We start from the raw sequence: 18818 nt of genomic DNA on the forward strand, positions 1-18818 counted from the left end.
CGAGCGTGGTTTCAGTGCAGAGAGAAGGGTGTCAGGGAAACGGGGGTGAGGGTGGTCTCGGTGCAGAGAGAAGGGTGTCAGGGAAACGGGGGTGAGGGTGGTCTCGGTGCCAGATGTAGGGAATGGTGTTGGAGTGGCCCGAGTTCCTGGCACAGTTGTCTGGTTCATTCATGTAAAAGAATTTTTAAATCATTAAAAGAATAACCTTTCATACATAGATACATGGTATAATATGCAGCCATAAAAAGGAATGAGATCATGTGCTTTGAAGGGACATGGATGGAGTTGGAGACCCTTATCCTCAGCAAACTAACACAGGAACAGAAAACCAAACACCACTTGTTCTCACTTATAAGTGGGAGCTTCTGATGAGAACACATGGACACAAGGCGGGGAACACCACACACTGGGGCCTATTGGGTTGGGGGCAGGGAGAGCATCAGGAAGAATAGCTAAGGGATGCTGGCTTCATACCTAGGTGACAGGATGATCTGTGCAGCAAATCACCATGGCACACATTTACCTGTGCAGCAAACCTGTTCACCCTCCACCTGTACCCAGACCTTCAAAGTTGAAGGGGAAAAAGGACCTTTCTAAAGAGAAATCACCTACTGCGTGCCGAAGCCTCACATGAACTGAGTGCTGAGCCACAGAAAGGAGTGGAATATTCACACTGCCGCTGGGGAGGCCTCAGTGACCACTGTGTTAATTTCCAGTCAGCTGAGAAACTGATTAGCATCCTTTATTAGATACAAAGCCACATCTCACATTTTATATATTATTGATATCTCAGGTAAAAAGTTTTCTTTAAAAAGTATGACTTCATAACTAATCAAAAGCTGGTAGAATGACCTGGTTTTAAACTGTTCTTTTAAAAAATTCACAACTACAGTGTAGTGATGTCAAGTATTTACAACACTAAAAAGGAAAGCAGTGAAAGCTGGTCCAGTGTCAACTCTGGAAAGGAGAATCGCTGTCTGTGCGGAGACGAGCAACGCAGGAGACAGGCACACTCACCCCTGTGCCAGCAGCCGGGCCCTGCAGCTCTCGCGCAGCTTGGCGACGGTGGCCATGGATAAGCTTCCAGGTTCTGAAAATATTTTCTGGAAGGCAAACAGTTAGTTTAAAAACAAACCCAACAACACATTTCTACCTTAGCTCTCCCAGACTGTGGCAGACAGATGGGCGGGCCTAGTGTGAGGTGAGGAAGGAGCCGCCCACGTCCCAGGGGTTCTGGGGTGACCCACAGATTGTCACCATCTCACTCCTGCCCTGGGGCCTACGACTGCAGCTCTGCTGCTCAAAAATGTTAAATGAATCAAGCAGTTGAAGAAAAGACCATCTGCTTCCTTTAGACTTTTTTTTTTTTTTTTTTTTTGAGACAGAGTCTTACTCTTGTTGCCGAGGCTGGAGTGCAGTGGCGCAATCTCAGCTCACTGCAGCCTCCACCTCCCAGGTTCAAGTGATTCTCATGCCTCAGCCTCCCGAGTCACTGGGACTACACAGGGGTGAGCCACCACACATGACTAATTTTTGTATTTTTTAGTAGAGACGGGGTTTCATTGTGTTGGCCAGGCTGGTCTTGAACTCCTGACCTCAGGTGATCCACACACCTTGGCCTCCCAAAGTGCTAGGATAACAGGCATGAGCCACCGTGCCCAGCCAACATGGTCTTCTCTTCAATGAAGCCCCGGCTGCTGAAACACCACCACGTTTGCCCTGCTGCACCCAGAGTGGCCCCGAGCCTCCACTCCCTCCCTCTCAGGACGCTACTGACTCTGCATCCCGGGCCTGAGCCTCTCCTAGCGTCTCGGTCTCCTCAGAAGGCCTGTCGGGTGCAGTTCCCACGACCCCCTCATCAGGGCCTGAGTCTATACATCCTGCGCCAGGCCCAGGACCCAGTGGAGAGGCCGGGCCTCGGGAAGCCACACTTCTAGCACCACACACAACAGATGAGTACAGCCATTAGGACCAGGACCAGCATCCACAGTGCCAGGACGAGAAGACAGGGCTGCCGTAGACAGGAAAGCCCTCGGAGGCCAGGCACAGGGGGCAGACGCAGGACAGAGCTGGAGGCTCGTCCTATGCCCTGTGCTCACTGGTGCCCGTCCTGTGCACCCTCCGGGTGGTCAGAGGAGCCCCCGGGCTGCAGGTGAGGTGGGGCCCCCTGGGAGAGGGGACGGAGCCACGTGCAGCCCTACAGACACTCACCTGCATAAACGTGTGACACTCCATCACGAAACTGCCTTTGGTTATCTGCTTAAACTTATCGCAAATGTCTGGAATGCTGGCGGCTTCCAAAATAAACTCCTGGTGCTGCTTAATTAAGGTCAGGGCCACCCGGAAGATAATCTTCGAGCCCTCGTTAAACAAACAGTCCCAGATCCGAAGCACTGTCTGCAGAGGCACAGGAACCCGGCGTCATTCCCTGGCAGCCCACCCACCCCGGGGCCCGAGTGAGGCGCTCACCTCCACGGGCAGGACGTCGACAAACAGGCAGATGAACCAGCGGGACACCACCAGCGTCCACAGCACGCCCAGCCGCTCCATCAGGGCCCCCACGGCCGGCAGCTTCGCCCGCACCAGCTCCCCAAGGACCTCCTGGTCGGTCTTCAGGCCCAGCATGGCTGGGCTGTAGTAATCTGCCAGGCAGCGGGGAGAAGAGATCCTGAGACAAGAGATCCTGAGACACTCCTTTCACCTCCACAAGCCCCATTCCCCTCAGAGCCAGACGAAGATAACAGGGCCACCCCGGGAGGACCCCTCCCAGGAGGGAAGGACAAAGCTGGAGAGGAAGAGTCAGGCTGAGGCCTGCAGACACAGGTCTCGTGGGGAGCGATCCCCACAGCCAGGCCTTTCGGGACGTCCCTGAGGCTGGAGGGATAGGCTGGATGCCACCTGGCTGGGCATCAGTTAAAATCTGCAGGTGGAGGGCCAGGCGTGGTGGCTCATGCCTGTAATCCTAGCACTTTGGGAGGCCGAGGTGGGTGGATCACCTAAAGTCAGGAGTTCAAGACCAGCCTGGCTGACATAGCGAAAGCCTGTCTCTACTAAAATTACAAAAATTAGCCAGGCGTGGTGGCGGGCACCTGTAACCCCAGCTACTCGGGAGGCTGAGGCAGGAGAATCACTTGAACCCGGGAGGTGGAGGTTGCAGTGAGTCGAGATCGCACCACCCTCCAGCCTGGGAGACAGAGCAAGACCCCGTCCAAAAAAAAAAAAAAAAAAATCTGCAGGTGGAAAACAGGGTCCCAGGGAGGTGCTGGCACCCCCGTGTTCCTAGCAGAACTATTTACAACAGCCAAGAGATGGAGGCAACCACATGTCCGTCGGCAAACAAGTAGACAAGCAACATGTGAATGTCCACACGATGGAATATTATTCAGCCTTAGAAAGGGAGGGAGTCAGGCCACAGCAGCGGGAGGGAGGGAGTGACGGGACCGAGATTCAATCTAGGAAGATGAAACAGCTCTGGGGAGGGCGGCGGCAATGGTTACACAGCGAGGTGAGCGGCCCTTGTGCCACTCATGGGAAAAACGTGGGTAAGATGGTACATTCTATGTTCTGTGTATTTTACCACAATAGAAATAAAATGTACTCAGATAAATACTTCCAACAGCGTGCCCTTCTTTTGAATGGACATTTGTCTTACCAAAGCACTTTTGTGTTTCCTATGTAATTTTTTAACTTGTTCATGTAATGAGTTACAGTAAATTTTATTTTATTTTTTTGAGACAGAGTCTCGCTCTGTCACCCAGGCTGGAGTATAGTGGTGCCATCTTGGCTCACTGCAACCTCTCTGCCTCCCGAGTTCAAGCAATTCTCCTACCTCAGCCTCCTGAGTAGCTGGGACTCCAGGTGCTTGCCACCACGCCTGGCTAGTTTTTGTATTTTCAGTAGAGACAAAGTTTCACCATATTGGCCAGGCTGGTCTCGAACTCCTGACCTCATGATCTGCCTGCCTCAGCCTCCCAAAGTGCTGGGATTACAGGTGTGAGCCACTGCGCCCAGCCTGTTCTTGTTAATTTAATATCTTGGTTAAAACAGAACCATCACAAATGCTGATGCAACATCACGGTCCTGTCACTGCTTTTCAGAGTAAGCACACAGTGAAGTCAGTTTAATTGTAAACACTAATGCTTCTGAAGGTGATTTAACCAGAGCCAATTCAGTGAGCAGGCACCAGGGATTAAAAATGCCTCCCTTCCATATCCTTGTTCTGCATCTGCCTCTGGGGTTCTGAGCGCTTTCCTCTTCTTTCACCTTCTTACCTGAGCACATCCCGCTCCAGCTGGGGACAGAGGAGCAAGGAACCATCAGTGCTCACCCCGGCTCTGCAGGTGGCCCCAGTCCCACAGGTGGCGTGGCAGGGGGCCCTAAGCGCTGGGCAGCAGGGGGTCTGCAGAGATGCACAGCCTGACCTTGGCCCCAGATACAGAGAAGCTTAGAGCAGCTTCCAAAAATAGAGGCACTGAACTCATTCCCTAAACTCCACCGGGCTGAGCCGGCCACCAAGGGGAGGATTAAATTAAAGCCGCAGCTGCTTTTCCTTCCTTGAACGTCAAGGGCAAGGCGGTTCCTCCCAGGCCCAGCCGGCTCAGCGGCCGCTCCCTGCAGAAGGGGCTCATCCCTCAGGCTGAGGCGCAGGCACTGATGTTCCCAACCTGGTCTTGCCCCCGTCCCCCCAAGGCTCCTTGTCCATCCTTCTAGGGACATCCACGCCTCTGCAAACCACCCAACACTGTGCATTTGTCACCGAGGCTCTGGGACGGCGCCTGCCGGGCCAGGACGGGGCGGGGCACAGCTCTGACACTCCCCTACACACCCCTCAGGGTCTGCAGTCAGACATGGGCCGGGGCCACACAATGACGGTGACCACAGGCGTCTGCACGTGGCTGCGGCTTCCTCCTCTACTTGATTTCCACTCTGCAGATCGTCCTCCGTGAGCAGGTGTGAGTCCCAAGACCACGCTCTCACACGCACTCACAGGCCAGTTCACACTGGTGCTTCCAATTAGAACATAACAGGTGTGACTTGAAGACTCAATTTATTTTTTTGAGACAGGGTCTCACTCTGTTGCCCAAGCTGGAGTGCAGTGGTGCTATCACAGCTTACTGTAGCCTCAACCTCCTGGGTTCAAGTGATCCCCCCACCTCTGCCTCCTGAGTAGCTGGGACCACAGGTGTGTGCCACCACAGCCAGCTAATTTTTTTTATTTTTTGTAGAGACAAGGTTTCACCATGTTGCCCAGGCTGGTCTGGAATTCCTGGGCTACCAAAATATTAAATGGTTTGTGCAGACTTCTATGAAGGGAGTTTCCATTCCCACAGTGTCTCCCTCTCCCTTTCCCTACCAGGAAAGACACACTGAAATCCGTATCTCAAACCTCACACGGCAGCCTGTGGACTCAATTGTCCCGGTTCCCTTCCCTGTCCAGAAGCCTGAAGGTGACAGGCTGCCCAGGATGGTGAACACGCCCGGGCTCCAGCCACACTTTGTGTCCCCCGATCCGGGTGCTCTCCAGGGTGTGCGTGACGCTCGTGTTAATAAACGTCTTTTTCTCACTCATTATTCAGTCTTCGGCCGGTCCCACGTACAGAGCCCAGCTGGGGGGCCTAAGGTGTGCAGGGGAAGACATTTCTTCTTCCCCGACCACCAACAGTTAAGGAAGGTATAATCCACGCATAACACACTCTGCAGTGCCACGGAGACATTGGGAGACAGCTAAAAAATTACTGCATTGGCCGGGCGCAGTGGCTCACACCTGTAAGCGTAGCACTTTGGGAGGCCAAGGCGGGCAGATCACCTGAGGTCAGAAGTTTGAGACCAGCCTGACCAACATGGTGAAACCCCGTCTCTACTAAAAATACAAAAATTAGCTGGACGTGGTGGCCGGTACCTGAAAGCCCAGCTACTCAGGAAGTTGAGCAGGAGAATTGCTTGGACCCGGGAGATGAAGGTTGCAGTGAGCTGAGATCGTGCCACTGCACTCCAGCCTGGGCGACAGAGTGAAACTCCATCTCAAAAATAAATAAACAAATAAAAATAAATTACTGCAAGATATGTGGAAATTCCCACCATGTGATGTCAAATGAGAAAGATGGGATGTGTGACTACACACAAAGCACTCTAGGTGTTTCTAAAACTACCATTCATTCGTTCATTCATGCGATAATCCGGGATGTGGCGATCCCTAAACACCTGTTACTAAGCGCTACACTGACTGCTGTAACAGGCACTTCCCAAGCACGGCCTCCTGGCCGCCAGCTCGGAGGCAGGTAAGGCGACAGGTAAGGCACAAGAACATAGAGCATCCCGTGTGCACAGAAAGACGACCCAGGCTTGCACTGAAAATATCATTTGTGGTGCCCACCCCCACTGATAGGGGTAGTGGGCGGTTCTGATCTTTATCTAGACTTCTCCCTCTTCTTCAGTATTAACACAATGGGAGTGACTTATAAAAGATAATCAAAACATGCTTACTACGTGAATGAGATAATGGCATCAATGCCAAGGAGAAAGCTGGGCGCCCAGGTGGGCAAAGGAAGCAGCTGATGCAAATGTGTGCATGGAAGCCCAGGTGTGCGCATGGAAACCCGGGTGTGTGCATGGAAACCCGAGTGCCTGGATGGAAACCCAGGTGCGTGGATGGAAACCCAAGTGTGTGCATGAAAACCCAGGTATGTGCATGGAAGCCCAGGTGTGTGCATAGAAGTCAGTGTGTGCATAGAAGCCAGTGTGTGCATGGAGGCCCAGGTGCATGGATGGAAGCCCAGGTATGTGCATGGAAACCCAGGTGTGTGGATGGAAACCCAGGTGTGTGCATGGAGGCCAGTGTGTGCACAGAAGCCCAGGTGCATGGATGGAAGCCCAGGTGCGTGCATGGAAACCCAGGTGTGTGCATGGAGGCCCAGGTGTGTGCATGGAGGCCCAGGTGCACGGATGGAAGCCCAGGTATGTGCATGGAAGCCCAGGTGCATGCATGGAGGCCCAGGTGTGTGCATGGAGGCCCAGGTGCATGGATGGAAGCCCAGGTATGTGCATGGAAGCCCAGGTGCATGCACGGAGGCCCAGGTGTGTGCATGGAGGCCCAGGTGTGTGCATGGAGGCCCAGGTGTGTGCATGGAAACCCGGGTGTGTGCATAGAAACTGGTCGCAGCTCTCCTGTGAAGAAGCACCTGCCCAGCCCCAGCTTCCATCCAGACAGCAGGAATCTACCTCTTCCCAACAGACAGGGTCTCTGCTCCTCACCTGAGCCACAAGACTGACCACGGCGGAGACCAGGAACATGACCTGGGGGTTGGGGGCGCAGGGGCAGCTGCTACCAGGTTAGCCCTGCCTCTGTGAGCTGTGGGGCCAGGGTACCAGGAGGCGCAGGCTGCAGCACGGGAGGCGGCCCAGGAGGAGATGCCGAGAAGGCACAGCAAGGACAGCCAGCGCGGGAGCCACCCAGGTGCCCACCCAGCAGCTGTGCACCCCCACCGCCCGAGCCAGCCTCTCTGCATGTCCTTGCTCGAGGAGGCTTCGGCGTGGCGTAGCCCTTACGGGGCATAAGCCTTCTCAGACAAAGCTCAGGTCACAGCAAGGAAGCTGCAAGGCTGGTTTTGCTATTTGGTTTACTTTTTTTTTTGTATTTTTAGACAGAGTCTCGCTCTGTTGCCCAGGCGGGAGTGCAGTGGTGTGATCTCAGCTCACTGCAAGCTCCGCCTCCCAGGTTCAAGTGATTCTCCTGCCTCAGCCTCCCAAGTAGCTGGGATCACAGGCATCCGCCACCAGACCCGGCTAATTTTTTGTATTTTTAGTAGAGACGGGGTTTCATCATGTTGGCCAGGCTGGTCTCGAACTCCTGACCTCGGGCGATCCACCCACCTCGGCCTCCCAAAGTGCTGAGATTACAGGCGTGAGCCACCACACCCAGCTTTCTGTTTACATTTTTAAAAACGTATTTTGGGGCCGGGCGTGGTGCCTCACACCTGTAATTCCAGCACTTTGGGAGGCCGAGACGGGCAGATCACGAGGTCAGGAGATGGAGACCATCCTGGCTAACACCGTGAAACCCCGTCTCTACTAAAAATACAAAAAATTAGCCGGGCACAGTGGCTGGCGCCTGTAGTCCCAGCTACTCGGGAGGCTGAGGCAGGAGAATGGCGTGAACCTGGGAGGCGGAGCGTGCAGTGAGCCGAGATCTTGCCACTGCACTCCAGCCTGGGTGACAGAGTGAGACTCCATCTCAAAAAAAAAAGGATTTTGGGCCGGATGCTGTGTCTCATGCCTGTAATCCCAGCACTTTGGGAGGCCAAGGTGGGAGGATTGCTTGAGCCCAGGAGTTCCAGACCAGCCTGGGCAACAAAATAAAAAATAAACTTTAAAATACCTATAGCCATGAAATATCAACAGTAAGAACTGCACAAAGAACTCCCACATTCCCATCAGATTCCCCAGCTGTGAACATTTCTGCACATTTGCTCCCCTCCTCACCTCCCTATCTGCACGTACACTACACAGGCACACACGTGCACACGCACACCACACACAGGCACATGCGTGCACACGCACACCACACACAGGTACACACGTGCACACGCACACCACAGACAAGTGCACACGCACACCACACACAGGTACACACGTGCACACACCACACAGGCGCCCACGTGCACACACAACACAGGTACACACGTACGCACACCACACAGGCGCCCACGTGCACATGCACACCACACACAGGTACACACGTGCACACGTATGCCACGTACACACACCACACAGGCGCACACGTGCACACACACCACACACAGGTGCACACGCACACCACACACAGGCACACATGCACACGCACACCACACATGGGTACACACGTGCACACGCACACCTGCCTCCATCTCCTGACCTGTGTGAGGCAGAGCTGCACACCCACTGCCCCATCACACCAAATGCTCCAGGGTGTGCTTCCCCAAACAACAGCATGGCCACCTCGACCCTAGTCAACACCAACATCACCTCCCAGTTCCCAGACTCCACCCGACAGCCTTCAAGGGCTCCATGAGTACAGTTCCCACAAACACATCCCGAGGAATCCACCCAAGAACAAGCTTCAGGAGCCACACTGACGAAGGCCCAGTGACGCACATTACGCCAGAGTTTCCTGGAGAAACAGGCGGGTCCAGGTCTGGGGCAGAAGGCCCATGGGATGAGCCCAGAGTAGCCCGTCCTGCAGACTTGAGGAAGTTGTCGGCACCACAGTCACATCCACAGGACTCAGGGGCCAACCAGAAGAGGCTCCCGCTGGCCACGAATGGGGCAGCCTGAGCTTCAAGAAGGATAAAACCCCCCAGTGTGTGCAGCCCAGGAGCCCACAATTAATGGACACACAGCACTGACCAACCCCTTCCAGTGACCAGAGGCCAATTTATCATCTGGAGGGCGGGGACATAATGCCGAGGGATCCAGCATTTATCCTGCCTGTTCTAACGGACTCATGACATCGGGTCTTGATTCAGCCGCCAGTCCGCAGGAATTTCAAGGAGAGGGCGCCGGTGTATTCCCATCAGGAAAGCCTGCGGCGCCAAGCTCGGCGGGTTGGCTGCCCCAAGTGCTTAGACAGGAAGAGAAAGAGGTGCAGGTTCCCACGCACAGATGTAAGGGACCTAAGGGTTCCTCACGTGCAACTCAGGGCAATGCTAAGACACACAGCCCAGGTGCCCATGTGCGTGGCGAACCGCAGAGAACCGCACGGAGCAGTGTGGTCACAGGAAGATGGGATCCAGTTACAACCTCTGCCAGACTCACGAATGCACCCATCACCACTGCACCGTACGCTTGAAATGAGGGGACTGTGGGATAAGCGGATTTCACCTCAACAAAGATTTCTCTTCAGTGCCTGTGCTTTATTTTTTTCTTTTATTTATTTATTTATTTGAGATAGGGTCTTGGTCTGTCATCCAGGCTGGAGTGCAGAGGTGCGATCTCGGCTCACTGCAACCTCCACCTCCCAAGCTCAGACAATTCTCGTGCCTCAGCCTCCCAAGCAGCTGAGATTACAGGTGTGCCCAGCTAATTTTTGTACTTTTAGTAGAAATGGGGTTTTGCCATGTCGGCCAGGCTGGTCTTGAACTCCTGGCCTTAAGCGATCCACCGACCTAGGACTTCCCAAATGTTGGGATTACAGGCGAGAGCCCGAGTTTGAGACCAGCCTGGGCAATACAAGAAGATCCTGTCTGTACTCAAAATAAAACAATTAGCCGGGCCGGGCGCGGTGGCTCAAGCCTGTAATCCCAGCACTTTGGGAGGCCGAGACGGGCGGATCACGAGGTCAGGAGTTCGAGACCATCCTGGCTAACACGGTGAAACCCCGTCTCTACTAAAAAATATGAAAAAAAAACTAGCCGGGCGAGGTGGCGGGCGCCTGTAGTCCCAGCTACTCGGGAGGCTGAGGCAGGAGAATGGCATAAAAGCCCGGGAGGCGGAGCTTGCAGTGAGCTGAGATCCGGCTACTGCACTCCAGCCTGGGCGACACAGCGAGACTCCGTCTCAAAAAAAAAAAAACAAAAAAAAACAAAAAACAATTAGCCAGGCATGGTGGTGCAGACCTGTAGTCTCAGCTAGTTGGGAGGCTGAGGTGGGAGGGTCACATGAACCCAGGAGGTCAAAGGCTGCAGTGAGCTGTGATCATGCCACTGCACTCCAGCCTGGCAACAGAGTGAGACCCTGTCTCCAATAAAAAAATAAATAAATAAACTTGAGAAGTAGCTAAGACCTCTGGTTAAATACTTGGTAGAAAACTGAGCAATTACTTAAATTCCAAGATCCCACTAAATCAGAACAACTGTCTTAAATTCAGCAATTTGTTAGCGCACAACTCAAACTTTACCTGCTGTAACTAGGAGACCCTGAACGGAAAAGCAGCAATCACTTTTTTCCCTAATATATAGTGTTCTTTTTTTTAAAAAAAGTAGCTTATGGCGAAAGCTGGTATCAAGAGGCCTCAGATTGTACAAAGTGCTTTCTGTGCAACCCTCTCATGGAATAAACTCACACTTAAGGTGCAAGTCCTGAGGCTCACAGGTCTGGAAACCTGGGTGTGGTGAGCCCGCCCGCCTGGTGACTCAGTGCAGTCTGATCCCCAGACAGCCGCTCCTGACCCCAGCGATGAGCCTCCTGTGACAAAGCCAGCCCAACGGGTGTGTGGCCCAGGCCACGTGAGCCCCACCCTCAGGACAGGCGACCTCAGGGAACCCCACTCGGGGGGACGCAGGAAACACGCCTCCGATGTGGCAAGTGCGGTGCCAAGAGCCTCCCTCCACCCACCTCTGCTCATGGGCCTGAGAGAATGTGCCTTGTGGGTCCACATCTCAGCCAGTCCTTCCAGCCAGAGCTGAGGTATTTCTATGGCGAGTTATTAAAACCTGACCTGTTTCCCTATTTTTCAAAGGAAACCAGGTCAAACCCGTCTTTCAGGATGCAGAGGGCTAATTCAGGACGGCACTGACTCATGACTGAGGGCCCCGGGACGGGACTCCCTCCACCCTCAGTCAGTGGCAGGACCCAGGCCAACCTCCTCCTCTGAGGACCCATGGCCCGCCCGGGGAGCGGCGTCTGCACCTTCCTCCTGCGTCCTTTCCATGCCTTGCTGGGATGGTGATTGATGGCCGTCACCTTCATGGGCTCTACAAGAGGCCGCGGGTGTGGCAGGTGATCTGGGCTGAGAACCCGGGGTGTGGCGCGTCTGAGTGTGGATGGTCACAGGCCACGGGGAGCGTGTCCTCAGGTCACTTCCAAACTGAATTGGGATTAGAGGCATTTGCTGGTAAAAGTAACTCCCTTAACTGGACCCCCTCTGTGACTCACAGCGATGGACCAAACAGTCCTCCTGCCTTCTGCAACAACAGCGGTGGGGGAGACCGGGGAGGCAGATGTGGGGTGCAGGCCTCGGGCGCGGAGGCCTGGGATGGGATCTCAGCCCCTCGACTTGCTGGCGGACTGTGTGCGAGCTACTTAATCCCCGCCAGTCTCGGCCTCCTCCGAGGAAGAAGACGACAATGCGCACGACATTCTCAATGCCCAGACGGGCTCGCACCCCGTGGTCGCTGCCCCACGGCAGGGAGGTTTCGTTTTGTGTCACAGGCCTGGAGGCCTCGGTGGCTGCAGAAGGCTCCACTCCAACCCCAGTCTTTCCGTTTGCACCTTCACGCTCACCAGGGAACTCAGCCATGGGTTGACAGGTCTGCTGGCCATTCCGCTCTTCCGGTCTCTATTTTGTAAATTGCCTGTTGGGCACATTCTTCACCTGATGTTCTGCTGAGCTGTTTCTTTTTCTGCTTAGATTTTTTTTTTTTTTTTGAGACGGAGTTTCACTCTTGTTACCCAGGCTGGAGTGCAACGGTGCTGTCTCGGCTCACTGCAACCTCCACCTCCCAGGTTCAAGCGATTCTCTTGCCTCAGACTCCCAGGTAGCTGGGATTACAGGTGCATGGCACCACACCCAGCTAAGTTTTGTATTTTTAGTAGAGACAGGGTTAGACCATGTTGACCAGGCTGGTCTCGAACTCCTGACCTTAGGTGATCCACCTGCCTCAGCCTCCCAAAGTGCTGGGACTACAGGCGTGAGCCACCGCACCCTGTCTTTCTGCTTAGATTTTTAGAAATTCACACACAGTCCACACACTAACCCTTTGTTAATTACATGGATCAAAGATACTTTCTCAAACCAGCAGCTTTTTACTTTGCTTATGATGTCTCTTACCAAAATTAGTTTTTAAATTTTCATGTAATTAAAATTATTGATGCCTTTTATGCTTTTTGAATTATGTTCAAGAACTTCTCCCCTACTCCCACATGACACAATTGTTCTGTATTTTGTTCTCTGAGTTTCAAAGTTTTACTTTTTTACATGAGTCTTAAATCCATTTGGAATTGAAATAAGAGTTTAATCTTATTTTCTTCCATACAGTCAAGTGTCGCTGAATGATGTTTTAAACAGTCTTTTTCCCATTAATCGACATATCTCACAAAAGACATTCCCATAGATTAATAGATCCACAGACTGGTTGATTTCTATCTGGCTTCGCAATTCTGTTCCATTGGTCTGTTTATCCATTCATAACCTAATACCACACCATTTTAATTATTAGAGCATTATATCTCCAGTGTTGTTCTTTCAAGCCTTCTTGGCTCGGCTTTGCCCTTGATTAGTCCATATGATTAAGCCATCCTTGCATTTCTGGAATAAACTATCTTCAAACTAAAAAAATACTTCATAATCATCTGTAGATTCAAGTTGCTAATATTAATAATGAACATTTACATACTTCTGTTCATCAGTGAGATTAGCCTGTATGGTGTGAAGGTTATACTAGCTTCATAACATGAAGCGATGAGCAGTTCCTTTTTTATATTTTCTGCAAGATTGATTAATTAATCAGTTATTTAGACAGGGTCTTGCTCTGTCACCCAGGCTGGAGTGCAGTAGCACTACCACAGCTCACTGCAGCCTCGACCTCCTTAGCTCAAGTGATCCTCCCACCTCAGCCTCCCGGGTAGCTGGGACCACAGGCATGCACCACACAAAGTGCTAGGATTACAGGTATGAGCCCCAAGATTTATTTAAAAGAAAAAAAAAACAGGAATTAACCACAGCCCTTTAGGAGGCAAAGGCAGGAGGACTGCTTGAGGCCAGGTGTTCAAGACCAGCCTGGGCAACATAGCAAGGCCCCATCTCTACCAAAAAAAAAAAAATCTACCAGGCATGGTGGTGTCTACCTGTGGTCCCAGCTACTCAAAAGACTGAGGCAGGAGAATCACTTGAGCTAAGGAGGTTGAGGCTGGATTGAGCCATGATCACACCACTGCACTCCAGCCTGAGTAACAGACTAAGACCCTATCTCTAAAAAAATACAATAAAATGGCCAGGTGCGGTGGCTCACGCCTGTAATCCCAGCACTTTGGGTGGCCGAGGTGGGTGGATCACCTGAGGTCAGGAGTTCAAGACCAGCCTGGCCAACATGGTGAAACCCCATCTCTTACTAAAAATACAAAAATTAGCCAGGCGTGGTGGTGGGTGCCTATAGTTCCAGCTACTCCGGAGGCCGAGGCAGGAGAATGGCGTGAACCCAGGAGGCAGAGCTTGCAGTGAGCCAAGATCGCACCACTGCACTCTAGGCTGGGCAACAGAGCGAGACTCTGTCTTGAAAAAATAAATAAATAAAAAAAAATAAAACAAAAACATTAAAAAGCAGGAGTTACCTGTTCCTTCACAGTCTGATAGCAGCAAAAACCCAGTGTGTCCATGCACACACCCATCTGATGTTCTATTTTCTCTCTCAAGTCAACTTCATTAGGCTGTTTTTTTCTCAGAATTATCCACTACTGTCTCTTCATTTTCTTCTTTTGATTCTTAAAAATCTCTACAAATCTTCAAATTACAGCACCTTTTCATTTCTACTATATCTTATACTTTTTTTTTTTTTTTTCTGAGATAAGAGTCTCACTCTGTCACCCAGACTGGAGTGCAGTGGCGTGATCTTCGCTCACCTGTTCTAAAGTCACGAATGCACCAATCACCACTGCACTGTACACTTGAAAGGGGGGACTGTGGGATACGTGGATTACACCTCAACAAAGATTTCTCTTCAGTGCCTGTGCTTTTGTGTGTTTATTTATTTATTATTTATTTACTTGAGACAGGGTCTTGTCCTATTGCCCAGGCTTAAATGCAGTGAGGTGATCTCAGCTTTCTGCAAGCTCTGTCTCCCGGGTTCATGCCATTCTCCTGCCTCAGCCTCCTGAGTAGCTGGGACTACAGGTGTCCACCACCATGCCCAGCTAATTTTTGTATTTTTAGTAGAGATGGGGTTTCACCATGTTGGTCAGGCTGGTCTCGAACTCCTGATGTCAGGTGATCCTCCTGCATCAGCCTCCCAAAGTGTTGGGATTATAGGTGTGAGCCACCATGCCCGGCTACATTTTTTCCTTATCAGTCTTGCCAGAGGTGTGTCTATTTATCAGTTTTCCCAAAGAACCAGATTTTTGTCTCAGTTTATCTTTTCTTTTGCTTTGCTGTTCCTGTGTCACTAATTTTCAGTCTTTCATGTATGTTTATATAGGTCTATAAAAACTCTGAAATACATACATCGGACTGCTGATAAGTTACCTCTGAGTGGGAGATAAATGGGGATGTGCTAGTGAGGGCAGGTCATCACTTTTACTTAAATTTTTATTTTTAGTAGAGATGGGAGGGGTCTCACTTTGTTGCCCAGGCTGGTCTGGAACTTCTGGGCTCAAGTGATCCTCCCACCTTGTGTCCTCCCAGATGCTGGGATTATATGTGAGTTACTCTGCCTGGCCTTGTTTTTTTTTTTTTCTTTTTTAGATAGAGGCTCACTCTGTCTCTCATGCTGGAGTGCAGTGGTGTGATCTCAGCTCACTGCAACCTCAGCCTCCTAGGTTCAAGCTGATTCTTGTGTCTCAGCCTCCTGAGTAGCTGGGATTACAGGCGCCCGCCACCACACCTGGGTAATTTTTATATTTTTAGTGGAGATGGTGTTTTGCCATGTTGGCCAGGCTGGTCTTGAACTCCTAACTGCCCGCCTCGGTCTCCCAAAATGCTAGGATTACAGGCGCGAGCCACTGCTCCTGGCTGTCACTTTTTATTCTATAAAAAGTACTGTATTTTTTGAACTTCTGAAATGAGAATATGTCTGTGTATTTCTTGTATAACTTAAAAAGCAGCAATTAAGAGCAGGGTAACAGTGGCACTGAAGTGACCTAGTTTGGGTAACTGTAACTTAGGGAAGGACGGATATTAGAGCAGGATGACCGTGGCACTGAAACGACCTACTTTGGTCACTATAACTTAGAGAAGGACGTATATTTGCCTCTTTTCTCTGCCGCTGGGAGAGCTCTGCCGGGATCGGAATAACCCCTTTTCCTCCCATAATCCTAAAGGTTTAGTTTTTATACTTTCTTTTCTTTTTGAATCCAGACCTATTTGCATTGCAGTTTCGTTCAACTTAATCTCATAATGAATATCGGAAACGATGTCTCATGGACTGAGAATGCATCTGTCCATCACACCAGCATGGCGGGGCCTGCCCCTGCCCTCTGGGTTGGCACTGAGCCCTCCGACCTGAGCTCTCACCTGCTGCTGCTTGGGGTCCACCCCCCACAAAGACGGAACTCGTGTGTGCTCCCCGATGTTTCCCACACCCCTGAACAGTGCCCAGAACACGATAGGTTTCCAACAAAAATGTGGTGAAAAGAATTGCACGGCCCACGGATGGGAAGATTCGCCGTGATTTGCTCTCGGACATCACTGAAGCAGGCTGTGAGCCTGTGTCCATGTCCTGCCAATCCCACATCTGGATGTCTCCTAACTCCGTCTGCCTCTGGTTTCACCATTCCACCTGGTCCAGGCGTTCACCGAACTGAGCTGCGACGGTCAGCATCCTTTCCGCCCCGCGAGGCTCTGCCTCCTGCTGGTGCTGCGCCGGGTCCGTGGCCTCCAGCCGGGCGAACGGCTCTTCCCGCTCCCGGGAGCTCTGCGGGGCTCCCTTCCTCTGGGGTGGCTCCGCCAGGCTGGTCTCTGGCATCTCCATTTCTGTGGCCTTGGGTTGAGGGTGGCACTGATTCCTCCCTGCCCTTAACGATGCACTGAGCTTCGCCCCATCCGTGAGGACACGCACTACGGTCTGTGAGTCACACAGCCAGGATCTGAACCAGGCTCGGCCACGTACAGCGGTGGTCAGGCCAGCACGCAAACTCTCCCGGCCTTCGGTGTCCTCACCCTGGAAATGGGGTGGGTGACTGTCTGTGTGGTGTGGCTGTCCTGAGGACGAGCACAGCTCAGCGGGAACCTGACACATGCCGTGTGCTCACCAGGCAGGAGCTGGAGCCACACACCCCCACCAGGCTCCAAACACTGGGGACTGGCCCGGCTGCCCCTCACGTCTCCTCTGCCCTACAGGATGAACACGCAGCCCCTTGGCCCAGCACCACAGCCAGGCTGGGGAAGGGCAGAGTGGTCTCAGCCCCAGGTCCTGCCTGTCCGACGGCTCCTCAACTTCTCTTCCCAAGTGACCTGAGCCTGCAGCCCATCGTCTGCACTGGCCTTCACTATAACCCGTGGATAACTTACTAATAAATACATTTTAATTATTAAATAATTAAACATTAATACAGAGAAAAGTGGAAAGGTTTGAAAAGAAGGTTTTCACCTTAAAAAGTAAGTACTTACTTAAAAAGTAACTATGGATATATATTGCACAATCGTGCTCTTGCTAGTATTCACAAACTCGGTAACAAATACACACATGAAACCAAGACAGCCTCTCAGAGATTCTGTGATCAATACAAGCTACACTGTGGCCCTCAACGGACACAGAAGTTACCAACTGAGGAGGGGGTGAGCCAACCACGCAGGCCCAGCTGCCCGCAAGGGTCAAGACAGCACAGAAGACCCTCTGTTGGCCCAGGAGCAAGCAGCCGCTGCAGCCGGGACCTGGCCACTTACATGGGTTTCTCCTCTTCGACTCAATTTCAAAGACATTTTTTTACTGCAAAAAGATTTTTGGCCGGGCGCGGTGGCTCATGCCTGTAATTCCAGCACTTTGGGAGGCCGAGGCGGGCGGATCACCTGGGGTCAGGAGTTTGAGACCAGCCTGACCAACACGGTGAAACCCCGTCTCTACTAAAAATACAAAATTAGCCGGGCATGGTGGCACACACCTGTAATCCCAGCTACTTGGGAGGCTGAGGCAGGAGAATCACTTGAACCCAGGGGCAGAGGTTCCAGTCAGCCAAGATCACGCCACTGCACTCTAACCTGGGCGTCAGAGCGAGACTCTGTCTCAAAAAAAAAGATTTTAACCTCAACTCCCAAACTATTCAACCATGTTTTAATTAAATCTTGATTTCTCAGCGGAATCACTTTGGCAGCACCAGAAACGGGACAGTTCAGGCATACCGCAGGAATTTTCAACATACCAGGTAGTATCCTTCCAACAAGAGCATCTAACAGCCAGAACGATTCTTCTTCATTATTCGTTATAAGAATCAGATATCCTGCTATAAAATTCATTCCCTGAAATTAGAAAAAGAGAAACAGAAATTCACATTGAGTTTTAAGCCTCCATACGATTCTGCAATCATTCAGCTACTAACTACCCAGTTTCCATTTCTCCTGCTTTTCCCTAAAACCTGCATAATTCCAGAATGATCCTTTAGTAGAACTCTAGAGTCACTAAATACCTACCATCTAGTAATGTGTTTAGTCAAGCTTACGTGAAGAAAAGTAAAAGCAAAGGGAAACACTTTAAAGAAATTCTGAATACTAAAATCAAAGACTCATCCACTAATGGTAACCTTGTGATAAAAAAACATAACTTACCTTTGGTTTCTAAAGAAATTACTATATATCAACAACATGAAACTTTCTACCAGAGAGAAAACTATACCAATGACCACATTTTATAAAAACTGTAAGGAACATGTTCTGACACGCAGGTGTTGGGATAATTTCGTGGTGGAAACCCTTTCGGGAAATCCATGCGCACACCTGCCAAAGGGGTGCTGCCTCAAACATCACATATGTGACCCTCTCCATCGAGGGCAGCCCCAGACCCTGTGGCCGAGAGCGGACTGGGGGGACCTCTGTGGCCGAGAGCGGACCTGGGGGGACCTCTGTGGCCGAGAGCAGACCCCTTTGAGCGGACAGTGCTACTGGTCCTGGGAGAGGGTGACAATGTGGACAGTGGACACATGGAAATGCAGGTGGGTGATCATCATGGAGAAAAAGCAGAACATGGCCAGGCGCGGTGGGGGAT

At 51.6% G+C, this 18818-nt stretch overlaps 1 protein-coding gene across 12 annotated transcripts in view; it reads right to left on the reverse strand.

Moving 5' to 3' along the window:
• Positions 1-18818, reverse strand: part of GRTP1 (growth hormone regulated TBC protein 1) — a 65545-nt gene that overhangs the window by 7664 nt on the left and 39063 nt on the right. For 8 of the 12 annotated variants that reach the window (XM_065533517.2, XM_074021524.1, XM_065533516.1 and 5 more), the window contains 4 exons: positions 17980-18076; positions 2470-2642; positions 2212-2397; positions 1018-1103 (listed from right to left, as the gene is read on the reverse strand). In XM_065533517.2, coding sequence (XP_065389589.1) covers positions 1018-1103; positions 2212-2397; positions 2470-2642; positions 17980-18076 — 542 coding nt within the window. Of the gene's footprint in view, positions 1-721; positions 1104-2211; positions 2398-2469; positions 2643-17979; positions 18077-18818 lie in introns of those variants that run through there. The other 4 variants (XM_065533518.1, XM_074021525.1, XM_005586305.4 and 1 more) reach the window with 2 other exon arrangements.

This window comes from Macaca fascicularis, chromosome 17 (genome assembly GCF_037993035.2).
Source record: "Macaca fascicularis isolate 582-1 chromosome 17, T2T-MFA8v1.1".
NCBI classification, from domain to species: domain Eukaryota; kingdom Metazoa; phylum Chordata; class Mammalia; order Primates; family Cercopithecidae; genus Macaca; species Macaca fascicularis.